At 40.1% G+C, this 12,542-nt stretch overlaps 1 protein-coding gene across 1 annotated transcript in view; it reads left to right on the forward strand.

The window, feature by feature from the left end:
* SI (sucrase-isomaltase) overlaps positions 1-12,542 on the forward strand; it is a 250,836-nt gene that overhangs the window by 193,470 nt on the left and 44,824 nt on the right. The window contains exons 26-36 of the mRNA XM_081910668.1: positions 168-371; positions 768-922; positions 3,382-3,550; positions 4,524-4,620; positions 5,256-5,368; positions 5,496-5,621; positions 7,478-7,606; positions 7,851-7,961; positions 8,535-8,597; positions 9,981-10,115; positions 11,772-11,856. Of these exons, the coding sequence (XP_081766794.1) occupies positions 168-371; positions 768-922; positions 3,382-3,550; positions 4,524-4,620; positions 5,256-5,368; positions 5,496-5,621; positions 7,478-7,606; positions 7,851-7,961; positions 8,535-8,597; positions 9,981-10,115; positions 11,772-11,856 (1,387 nt within the window). The remainder of the gene's footprint in view (positions 1-167; positions 372-767; positions 923-3,381; positions 3,551-4,523; positions 4,621-5,255; positions 5,369-5,495; positions 5,622-7,477; positions 7,607-7,850; positions 7,962-8,534; positions 8,598-9,980; positions 10,116-11,771; positions 11,857-12,542) is intronic.

Here is a 12,542-nt window from a genome sequence, read left to right on the forward strand (position 1 = left end):
AAATAGGATTTGTTGCTGGAATTCATGGGGAGTATGGCTTCCAGTACTTCCTGGTTCAACAAATTGTGTCTGGAACTAATGAAAATATCATCTTCCATTCACCTCATTGGAAAGCCTCCTCTTGAGCCTCTAAGCCTTATATACAAGAAGGTCTTTTCTCTCAACAGCCAGCTGTTGAACCTGTCCCATTCTGCTACTACCCATCCAATGATGGTTATACTGTTGAAGAAATTCAGTACACACCTTCCGGTTTAACGGTCAACCTTGGCAGAGGCAATGGACCTGTTAGACGCCCAAGAGTTTCTGTCACACCCATTGACACACTTCGCTTGGAGGTGAAATACCATGAGAACGACATGCTTCAATTTAAGGTAAATTCGAGGCAAATACTGCAGCTAGTTATCTTGAAACAATCGGCCTGTGACTTTTGCATCAATCACAAAAGCTTTTTGATTCATACTACTAGTTATAGCCTGGCAAAGCAGTTGTAACCTTGCTGGTTCCAAAATATGAAAGAGGAAATATATTCCCAAATGTTGCTGATGGCGCTACCCATCAAGGATTTTGAATTGTGTGCAGCTGTTCATCTGGCCCTAACAACATTTCTCCTTTGCCCCGAAAAAGCAAAAGGAAGATTCTGTTGTTTTTAAAGAGATTTACTATTATTAATGGGGCAGGTTGGGGGACGGACAGGAAGATTCCAGCCTTGCGATCTATGTTCTGTAACATCTTTGTTCTAAGGAAGCAATACCCATTCCTCCTTGCAGATTTATGATTACAGTAACAAAAGGTATGAAGTCCCAGTGCCACTGAACGTCCCCAGCACACCTGCAAGCACCTATGAGAAACGCCTCTATGATGTGGTAGTTCAGAACAATCCATTTGGTATTCAAATTAGGCGCAGAAGCACTGGAACAGTCATGTAAGTGGATGGTTGTACAACTGGGCAATGAATAGAACAAGTGTGAAAACAAACCAAGTTGTTCCCCAAGTTACTACAAAGTTCACGGGGTGGGGGGCAGAGATGTGGTTGTTGTTGTTGTTTTGCTTCTTTTCTCAAATGGCACTTACACAGATGGTCTTATTTTTACTTGCAATGTATTTCCGCAATCATATGATTCAAGGCCTGTTTTCTGCAAAAATTAGCACATGACAGTTATATTTATTTAAGAAACTTCCCTACTGCTTTTTATTATTATTATTTGCTTCTTAGCTAGCTCTGAGTATTTGACTCTCATCTATCCAGTCGTCCACCAATTTATCTTACTTGCTTATTTTTCACTGACTGACCTTTGAAAGGGTATGAACAAGCCACTTTATACAACTTTATTATCGTGGTAACTAGCATAAACTATGAATATCATTCTTAAAACTGAATTTAGAAGGAAAGAGAATCAGGTGGATTGTTGCGTGGGTCATTGATCCTCCTGTGTCAATTATCAAGGAAGTAAACAATATGCTATGCATATTTGTTAGGCTGTGACTTCATGCTTGCCACACCATTTTAAAGTCTAACTTTAGGCCCATGTCACCCTGGCTGCTGAAGGCAGAATATGGAGGAAAGTTGGGAAATTTAAAATGGTGATTGGTCATGGGGTTTGGTGGAGAATAGAGATGAGGGTTTAGATAAAGTTGGAAAAGTCTGCAAGGATCACATAATAGATTTCAGTGTAACTATGCTAGTTTTTAAAGAATGGGTGAACTGAGAAAATATTACTGTTTCATGGTTAAAACCCCTAGAAGTGTTCTGTTCTCCTGTAAGCCTTTGGGTAAATACTTTGTGAACTGCAGTATTCACTCTGTTTCTTTTAGGATCAGCAGGAAACAGACTAAGCTTAGTTTAGCTTTTCCTCTCCATACCTGTCATCTCAAATGATCAGATAGCACAGAGAGACAAGCACACCATTAAGCAGACGGGAGCATCGCAGATATGTTATAGATCATCATATCCCTTTTCAGCACCATTGGTGCTTAAAATATTTCCCTCGCAGGTTCTAAATGATTTCTGATTGTTCCTCCCACCTCTGCCACAACAGCTCATCATTTTAAATTTGAAAAGAAGGAATGTTGATGTATATCCTTCTCCAGCCCCATCTCAACCCACTGTTTTGAGAATTGCTAAAATTAGAAGTACTGATGGGACTCAAATATTTTGTCACAGTCAGTTTTTAGGCAGGTCTACCTAGGTGATGAGCTTTCCTAAAGCTTTGTTCTGTTGGGGACACTCCTTGCGATTGTAGGTAGGCGAGTGTGACATCACAGGCCTAAAGGCTATTGATATATCTGCAGTCTCCATGATTTTAATACTAGGCCTAGGAACACTACATCTTCCTGGGTTCTTGACATTCAGTATGTCCTGCTCTGCAGTGTGGCAAGGTTAAACTAGAATATAAGACAAGGTGAGGTTCGGGACTGGATACAATATGCTCTGGGAGGGGAAAAACTATTTTTGCTAGCCATGGTAGCCATTTTGTGGTGGCACCCACAGCAAATTTAGCAAGATATGAGAACCAGCACCTCTTCTTATTTTTTTTTTACCAGAAATAGCATGGTTGAGGCTAATTATGTTCTGAGAACCTAGGTCCCTGGGGAATGTGCCTAAGCATAGCATCTAAAAGAGGTTTGTTCTAAAGGAACATGGCTAAAATGCGGTCCTCCAGAGGTTGATGTCATATTACCACTGACCATGCTTAGAGGGGCTGATGGGAAGTGGAGTTCAACAGCATCTAGAGGGCAACATGTTGGCTAGACCTGTCAAGGTTCAAATTTCACACATTGCTCACCATGAATCATTGGAAAATGACACATCATCAGAATACTCCAGGACTTCACTGAAGTTCTTCTCAGACCACGACTATCCAAAACAGAAGAGGTGTGAACTTCAACACCCACCCCTACCACACATGTCAGCTACTATAAAATATCTGATATAGTTTCATTATGAGAAACAGAAGTGTGGTGACAAGGGCATAGGAGGAAGGTTGAAGGCAAACTCTGCATCATCCTGAAGGCACAGTGGAACCCTCAGAGAAAGCTGTATCAACGCAAATCTAGAACCTAATATTAATTAGCAGCATTTCTTGAGGGAAAAATATATGCATTACAGGATAGACTTATTCCTCTTTACTATTGATAGTGTGTCATAGAGGCCTTGTAGAATGAACTGATCAACCATAGCTAATAAATGCCCATTATGATATAATCTCAAAGGTTTTTCCATCACTGTAACATTGAGTGTCACAATATCTGATGATCAGCAATGACGTTCCCCCCGCTTCACCCTGCAAATGTTCTGAAACCTTGCCATCCTCATATATGAAATATAATCCAGTCTGCTTTCTTCTTCTTTCTAATGAAAACTGCTGAATATTTTGATTGCAGTTGGGATTCTCAAGTACCTGGCTTCATCTTCAGCGACATGTTCATTCAGATTTCAACTCGCCTCCCTTCACAGTACGTGTATGGGTTTGGTGAAACAGAGCATGCTCACTTCCGACATGAGATGGGCTGGCATACTTGGGGGATGTTTGCAAGGGACCAGTCTCCTGGGGTGAGTTCATTCTTTTACCATCTTCATTACAACGTTCAGCTAAAAAGATTGGGATGTGTTGAATCTGGACTAAATTAGTTGCACTTGCGTCCCATCGAAATAATTAGGCTGCAGTCCACCAGCCCCTTATACCAGGCTGGGATGCAAGGCAGTGGATGGAGTGGAAGCATTCTTCCGCTTGCTTTTGCCAGCTCAGCTGTCAAACATGCACAGAGTCTTCAACCAGGGCACTCTGAAGAGGAAGATGGGGTTGAGGTGATGCCCTGGGATTGGCTAAATCCCAAGCCACTCTTTAAGCCACTCTTTTCCGATTTGGACCCAATCACTGTGCTGGTGTACTCCCAGAGAAAGGCAACATTTTCTATAAAAATAATACCAAAGGGAAATTATTATGATTGTTGTTATTATTATTATTTCTATATACCTGCCATGTAGTGGTTATAGCCACTGCTAATGGTGAGTCCCACCCCTCACAATTTCTGCTTCCAGTGGTTAATCATGAGAGGCACATGGCTCTGGCAGTAATACACAAGAAATCTAGAATCAACAGAAGTTTACATCAGTCCCAGGTGCTTAGAATGCACCGTGAGCCCCCACAGAACCTTGGATGTGTGCATGCTTGAGCTGTGTGAATGTTAGAGAGCACTACAGCTCAATCGTAGTATACATTGCGCACACAGATGTACACCCACACTTTATCCCCTCTCTCCTGGCCCCTAAAAATTAAACGTTTTAAGAAACTTTCATTTTTTATGTATTTTTATGTATTTTTATGATAGTTTTCTGCTTGAATGATCTCAGCTCATGGCAATCTGAAGGCAGAATATGAGAAAAAAATTGGGAAATTAATATTTACCTTGTTGTGATCTTGAAATGTGTAACCCTTGCTGACATGTGTAGAAGCATGCTGGGGAGAAAATCAATTGGCCAAGGTGTTTGCTCACAGCACGTTATTTTCCCTCCACGATTATAGTACAAGCTTAATACTTATGGAGTTCATCCCTTTTACATGGGCCTAGAAAATGATGGAAATGCTCACGGAGTTCTCTTGCTGAACAGCAATGGAATGGGTAAGTCGCCCTTCATTTTTCTGAAAACGTTGCATTTCTGAATCACAGTTTGTCTCAGGTTGACAGGTGTATGGCCTGTGAGCCATGCCAGTCCCCAACCTGACTTTTACAGTCCATTTCCCCCATACTGGAATGAGATCTTGAGTTGGTGCCTCTTATTTGGTAAGCGCCCTGTCTGTTTACATATTGGCAGCAGGGGTGGTGGAGACAGTGGCAGAGCCAATCCGAAACACCTTCCACTGTGCCCGCACTGCACTGAACTCCTTGATATTGGTTATAGAGAGCTCAACCTTTCAGTTTCAGAAAGCAAGGGCACCAACAGCGCAAAGGTTGGTGCAACATCCATATTTCAAGTTAAGTCAGTCTCCTGTGACATGGTCAGGAAACAGTATTAGCGAACACAAAGGTTATTTGTGGAAGTCACAGGCTAATAGTTAACTGGCAGGTGCCCCTACCTTAAGAAATGAGAGATTGGCTCATTCCCTGAGAATTCTAGGAAGTTCTCATTTATTGATGGGAATGCCCTTGGGGCCCAAGTTATTTTTAGCCAGCCTGCTGGAGCAGGTGGGGAAGAGGGTTATTTTGGCAATTACTGGTCATTTTGATAGTTTCATTTCCTGTTTATGAATTTCCAGAGGTAAAGCTGCAACCAACTCCTGCTTTGACTTACCGTACTATTGGAGGGATCTTGGACTTCTATGTAGTTTTGGGACCAACTCCAGAACAAGTGGTTCAGGAATACACTGCAGTAAGTGGTTCAGTAATACATCTGAAACTATCTTACAAAGCCTATACTAAAAATACTATCATTTTGCTTTTTTTTTTGCCAGAGTAAGGTAACACAAATATCATGTATTTAATTTTCTTATTTCTAGCTCATTGGACGTCCAGTCATGCCACCATACTGGAGTCTGGGATTCCAATTGTGCCGCTATGGATATGGAAATGACACAGAAATCTCCGATCTTTATGATGCAATGAGAGCAGCTAAGATACCCTATGTAAGTTGTGTGTAGACATGACCATTCATTCATTCTGTTTTAATCCTGCCCTTTTGCTCAGGGCAGTAGGTTCCTTCCCCTACCTGTTGTCGCCTCAGCAACCATATGAATTAGGTTAAACTGAGAGATAATGGCTAGGTTAAAGTTCTCCAGCAAAGTGCATGATGAGCAGGTATGTAAAATGGGACTCATAATGTGATAATTTTCTCTTCATGGTGAGTGTCAGTGGTGATAGTCCATAGAATATTTAATTGAACAATCATAGGAATTGGGAAAATGTACATTTAGGTTGTGACTCTTAAGAGTCAACATTTCTATATATGAAAAAATCAAGGTGCCTTAGAATAGTTAGCAACGAAGCTGACAAAATGGAGGACTACCCTGGATTTATCCTGAGTCAAGGCAAGACCTTGTGTGAGATTAAGTGTCAAAGAACTACTTGAGAACAATGGCCACAATGCTATCCAATTCTACAAGGTGTAACTGGAAAGTTCAGTGAATGGTCACAGAAATCTGACATCTGAAATATTTGAACATACAGGCCTTCAAAGCAGGCCCCCCTCTGATACAATGCACCATTGACAACGTTTGTAGAACTGTTGGAAACTTCTGGAAAAGTCCTCTTTTCATACTGCTTTCAGTTCCCTTGTCACAGCAGCTTGGACATGTGAAATGTTGGAAAATCTGTGGCCTTTCAGTGTAGATTTCAGTTTTAGAAAAAGAAAAAAATCTGGTGGACCCAGATCAAGAGAAAACAGAGGGTGGGACAGCTCAGTAACCTCAGTAATGATTTCACACGGAATATGCAGTTCTTCCACCATCATTTGGACGGACAAATGCAGATCCCACATGAACAACTCACGAACTCTGTCGACATTTGCTACCATTCTGCTCACCGACAATCTGCCAGACCAAAGGTCATCTTCGATGGTTTGCCGCCCTTCATGGAAATGCTTAAACCTCTCATACCGTTTTTTGCAACTTATCACCATGGAGAGTCCTGGTCTGAACAAAGACCTTGGATTCTTATCTCATTATACATGACAAAGCCATTTTTCACCTTCTCACCCCTTGCTTTTTCCTATAAGACCTATTGCAGTCGTTAAAAGTTGTCAACAGGCTCATCACAGCTATCTGCCAATCACCCATTCCCACCACCCTTCTGAGTAATACCCCTCCCCACCTTCTCACTATATAGAAGGGTCTGGAAACTTCTGTTTCAGTGTATCTGAAGAAGTGTGCATGCACACGAAAGCTCATACCAAGAACTAACTTAGTTGGTCTTTAAGGTGCTACTGGAAGGAATTTTTTTTGTTTTGACTATAGCAGACCAACACAGCTACCTATCTGTAACCGCTTTTTGAGTTAGGGCTTCATCTCTGTACACAATTGTGAGCATTTCGTGGGTTTCTGATGCCGATTGTATGTTTGGATATTTCTCGCTGCCCGATTTCTGTGACCATTCACCAAACTTTCCGGTCACACCTTTTATATATTTAAGTGAAAAGTTTCCCAGAGGGAACAAGATGGTCGCAACTGATTTCAAAACAGGAAAGATCTCAAAAATGAGCAGAGTAGTTAAAAGGGAATTGAAAAAGAGATAAAAATACACTTTCAAAGTGTTGGTGAACATGTCACCTAGCAAACTGTATTAAAACTGAAGAGTGTTTGTAGTATTGGTGTAGTATTGGAGCTGCTGTTTAAACAACAAAAAGGAAGAAAGAGAGGTGAAAATTTCACTGGATGTTGCAGAGCCACCTTGCTTTGTCCTATGTGACACTTTGGCTCCTCACCTTTGTCTGTAAATTAGTCATTTAAAACTGTAGATTAAGATTGTTTGATCCTATTCTCCATAGGATGTACAATATGCAGATATTGATTACATGGAACGGCAGCTGGACTTCACTATCGGTCCAGAATTTTCAAAGCTTCCGGCTCTGGTTGACAAAATGAAACAGGATGGAATGCGATTTATCATCATTTTGGTCAGTACATATATTCTGCTCCTGTTTGATCTAATGACTTTAATGTTGGCCTAAGTGGGCTCCTCCACTGTGCCACCCTGAACTCTGACCTGTTTTTTGCTGCGCCTATTTTGCATTTTCCCTAGTGGAATGGCTGCACTGGTAGAGCCTTCCGTTCGAGTGAAGCTAGGATATTTTGAGAACAGGATTGCTCCTTTAATAACTATTATGCCTTTAGTTCTTAAGCCAAAGTTCTTCATTTCAGGATCCAGCCATTTCTGGGAATGAAACCAAGCCTTATCCGCCATTCACAAGAGGGGTTGAGGACGATGTCTTCATTAAATGGCCCAATAGCAGCGATATTGTGTGGGGGAAGGTAATATTTTTTGCATACTATCATTAGCATTAATTCCATGTACAAGTGCCTTAAATGATCTTTTTTGGGTTAAATTGGGCCTCTGGTCATCTTAGTAAAGGTGGTTTATCTTCCCTATGGTTGCCAGGTTGTGGCAACCATAGTCTACCAGCTGAGAAATTCCTTAGTTTATGTTAAAAAAAAAAATTCTTCTTGAAAAGACTTTTGAAGTCATCTGATTTCAGATAATAATTGCTGCTAGCAGTATAATTATGGTCTGGTATTAGCAAATTCCAATGAACAAGGGTGCATGCTCAAAACAGCCATATGTTGGCATTTTAAGAAAGGAGTAATGAAAGTGAGGAGTGTTGCATCCTTTTAGTTATCTCTCCACCATCTCAGTTTGGGAGCAGGATAACGTAACCCTTGATTTTGTTTTAAAAAGAAGGTTACTCGATTGTTATCACTTGATCGATTTCCACTCCACCTTTCTGAGTGAATTGCAGTGGTTCATTTATAAAGAAAGGTTCCCCAAACCTTGTCATTTCATTATTTCATTATGCTAACCATTTTCAAATCACTTTGCCGTCATAGGTATGGCCTGATTACCCTGGTGTAGTTGTGAATACATCAATACCCTGGGACGAGCAAACAGAGGTAAGTTTACACTTCTGTCTCTCCTTTAAAAAGCCCCAGTAATTGTGAAAAACAATGCAGTAGTGCTAATAATAATAATATAATTTAATTAATTAATTAATTAATTAAATTTGTATATCGCCCTTCATCCATGGATCTCAGGTCCGTTCACAACATAAAAATACAATGTAAAAATACAAAAAACCCACGAACCAGTAACCCTCTTCTCCACATAATAATGAACTAATGACAGCAAGGCTAGTGGGGGAAGAATTTGGTAAGCCCAAGGTAGTTTTGATACCCCTTCCCCTAAAAAAGCAGTCCATTTGTGCCATAATTCAAAGTGTATTTGGCACCATGGAGAGTGATGCAAGCAATTGTTAGTCATGTTTGAGAAATTCCTATGCACAATTCCTATGCAAAAGTCCCAACAATGCAATCCTGTACTTGTCTACTCAGAAGTCAATCCCATTGAGTTTAATAGGAATTGCTCCCAGTTAAGTGTGTATAGCAGACATGTCCGACCAGTCATCCGTGTTCTACAGGTAGATACTGGGGATGCTTCAGGTTGATCACTGGCTTAAGAAAATTGTTCGCCTGTGTGCTCCTGATCGATCGATCGATCTGCGTCCTGCCCCTGGCGCTATTTCTCGTATATGTTGCCATCGCCTCTGTGAAAGTTTATATTCCCTGTGTTGTACTCCCTCAAAGCTCAAAGCTCAACAACTCTGGGAAATGCTCCCCCCAAAAAATCTCGAAAACTTTTGGCAATGACAATGGGTAGATCACTGCCAGTTTTATTATTCTGGGAGTAGACTGTAGTCTCCTCAGAGTTGGACGTGCCTGGTGTATAGGATTTTAGCCTGAATGGTTCTTTAGACTTTGTCCATAGTGGCCATGTAGATGTGTGTGGGCATATTATGTAAAGCAGGGATAGGCAGAAGATAGAGCACAGATGTTGGACCACCTTCTGCCTGCTACCCACTTGCTAGTTTTGAAAAGATCTTCTGTTCTTAAGGAAGTATGCAGACCCATGATATAATAATAATAATAATAATAATAATTTATTATTTATACCCCACCCATCTAGCTGGGTTTCCCCAGCCACTCTGGGTGGCTTCCAACAAAGATTAAAAATATATTAAAACAACAGTCATTAAAAACTTCCCTAATGCGGACTAGTTCTGCCTAAACTGTTAAGAGAATCTGAAAATGCATTCATAGACCATGAGGAGTCAGATCTCTCAAGACTTGGCAGCCCATCTCCGCTTTTGAAAGTTCTGTGATTCACATGGTGTCAGTCTTTTCCAGCGATGGATCGTGCACACTTCTTGCCTATTAGTTACAAATAAGCAATTGTATCTAAGTAATATGTTGTTTTCTTCACATTCTCTATTATTCCAGTTATACAGAGCTTACGTTGCATTCCCAGACTTCTTCCGCAACTCTACAGTGCAGTGGTGGAAAAGAGAAATTCAGGAGTTCCACACCAACCCTACCAATCCAGCAAATAGCATTAAATTTGATGGCCTATGGATTGTAAGTCCTGCACCTATTTTAGCATTGTCTATGTTGTTTTCTACAGCTATGGATGTGGAAAACAGATACTGGAAAAAAGCAACTCATATTTTCAGCGGATTAATGTCATTTTAGTTTTCTTACACTAACAGTTATATTTTTATGCAGAGAAAACTATCCAAATTATCTTGAAATGTGCTAGTAATAGGATACGTCTACATTAATGGGTAGATTATGATTATGATGATTTAATTTATTAACCACCCTTCACCCTAAGGTTCCAGGGTGGGTTGCAAACCTTTAAACACAACATTACAATACAATATTTAAAGCAATTTACAATTATAGAAATAAGTTGGATCCTAAAAATATACACTTCAAGTGTCAAAGGTCATGGCAAAGAGGTGAGTCCTTGTTACTAAAGGGTTGTCTGGACCATATCAAATATGTGTGTCTACCCATAAATCATTGCTATCCTATTTCTGCATTCGTCTGCTTTCATCTGCTTTGTTATCTTGACCCTGTGAATGTTGTCCACCATTTCAGTGCAAGATGCAAATAAATGTATATTAGCATTTACCAGAGCCCAGATGCCCAAGGTTTTTGTTATGGGGAAATATATTGACACTGAATTTGCTCCTCAACACAGTACAAGAAATGTTTGGGAGGTGGATGAAGGAAGCCTGTATTTATTTAGATGAAGGATGGGATACGATCCACCCCCCCCTAAAATATTATTTTTTCTGGAGTTCTAATAACAACAGGCAGGTACAGGAAAAAAAAGAAAGAATAAATAGATTTAAAAGAGAAAAGAATAGTCACAATTGTTGATAAAGGAATATAGGATCCAGCTATGAAATTTACTGAGTCAATAATAAAACATTCCAAGAGGAAAAGGATGTGTGGTCTATAATTATAGAGGGTCCCATTTTCTAAATCAATACAACAGCATTTTAAACAACAACAACAGAAAAGGTAACCTTGAACTGTCCCAAATCCAGTTACAGATAGATAGCCGTGTTGGTCTGCCATAGTCAAAACAAAAAAAATTCTTTCCAGTAGCACCTTAAAGACCAACTAAGTTAGTTCTTGGTATGAGCTTTCGTGTGCATGCACACTTCTTCAGATACACAGCTCATACCAAGAACTAACTTAGTTGGTCTTTAAGGTGCTACTGGAAAGAATTTTTTTTGTTTTGACTATGGCAGACCAACACGGCTATCTATCTGTAACTGGAACTATGGAAGGCACCACATTGAGCCGCATGAAATGGAAGTCCATGTGTATCTGAAGAAGTGTGCATGCACACGAAAGCTCATACCAAGAACTAACTTAGTTGGTCTTTAAGGTGCTACTGGAAAGATATTTTTTTTGTTTTGTCCCAAATCCAGACACTCATATAGACCTGTGATACCTGATGCTCCCAAGCAATGTACAGTAGAAATATCTTTTTAATAAATCATTTTATAGCTTCTACATATACGCCCCCTACACATACACAGCATATACTTGGGCTCATTTCTTCATTTCATCTTGGCACGCCTTCAGTATTCTTGGACACCTTGAATGGAGAGACATGATGCCTCCTCATATATTTTCATAGTATAATCAAAGGCTATCAGAAACACAAAGGATGGTCCATATTGCTTATGTGTTTTGTTTTGTTTTCAATGTAAGGATATGAATGAACCAGCAAATTTTGTCAATGGTGCAGTTGGTGGCTGTGGAAACTCCGAACTAAATTTTCCTGTATATATACCAAGTAAGTGTAATTACTATGCCTACTTTTAGATCACTTGTAATGTTGTTATATACTAGGTGTGTGCTGAGCTTGGGACAAATCATCCGCATCATCATTTTTAATTTTACAGTGGTGCCTCGCTAGACGAAAAGAATTCGTTCCGCGATTCTCTTCGTCTAGCAGTTTTTTCGTCTTGCGAAGCAAGCCCATTGACAGCTTAGCGGATTAGTGCTAGAGCTGTCAAGCGGCTTCCAGCGATCAGCTGTTAAGCGGCTTATCAGTGGCACAGCTGATAAGTGGCTTAGCGGCTTAGGAAAAGGGCGAAAAAAGCAAGAAAAAACCCGCCGGGGGACGCAAGATTTTTTCGTCTTGTGAAGCAACCCCATAGGGAAATTCGTTTTGCGAAGCGCCTCCAAAACGGAAAACCCTTTCGTCTAGCGGGTTTTTCGTCTTGAGAGGCATTCGTCTTGCGGGGCACCACTGTATACCGTCTTTCTACCTTAAAATACTCAAGGCGGTTTACAAGCTGAAGAAACAAAAAATGTACATCCTATAACAATCTAATGCACTACAAAAATATAATAATTAAACAAAACTTTAAAATAAGCAACCTACATCAAAAAAGTAACATTCAACAATTATTAGAATAGTATAAAATAATAATATCAACAAAAAGAAGTTAAACAGAAATCCACTCAGCAGTTACA

The sequence above is a fragment of the Podarcis melisellensis genome (genome assembly GCF_964234715.1).
Source record: "Podarcis melisellensis genome assembly, chromosome: 5".
Classification (NCBI taxonomy): Eukaryota; Metazoa; Chordata; class Lepidosauria; order Squamata; family Lacertidae; genus Podarcis; species Podarcis melisellensis.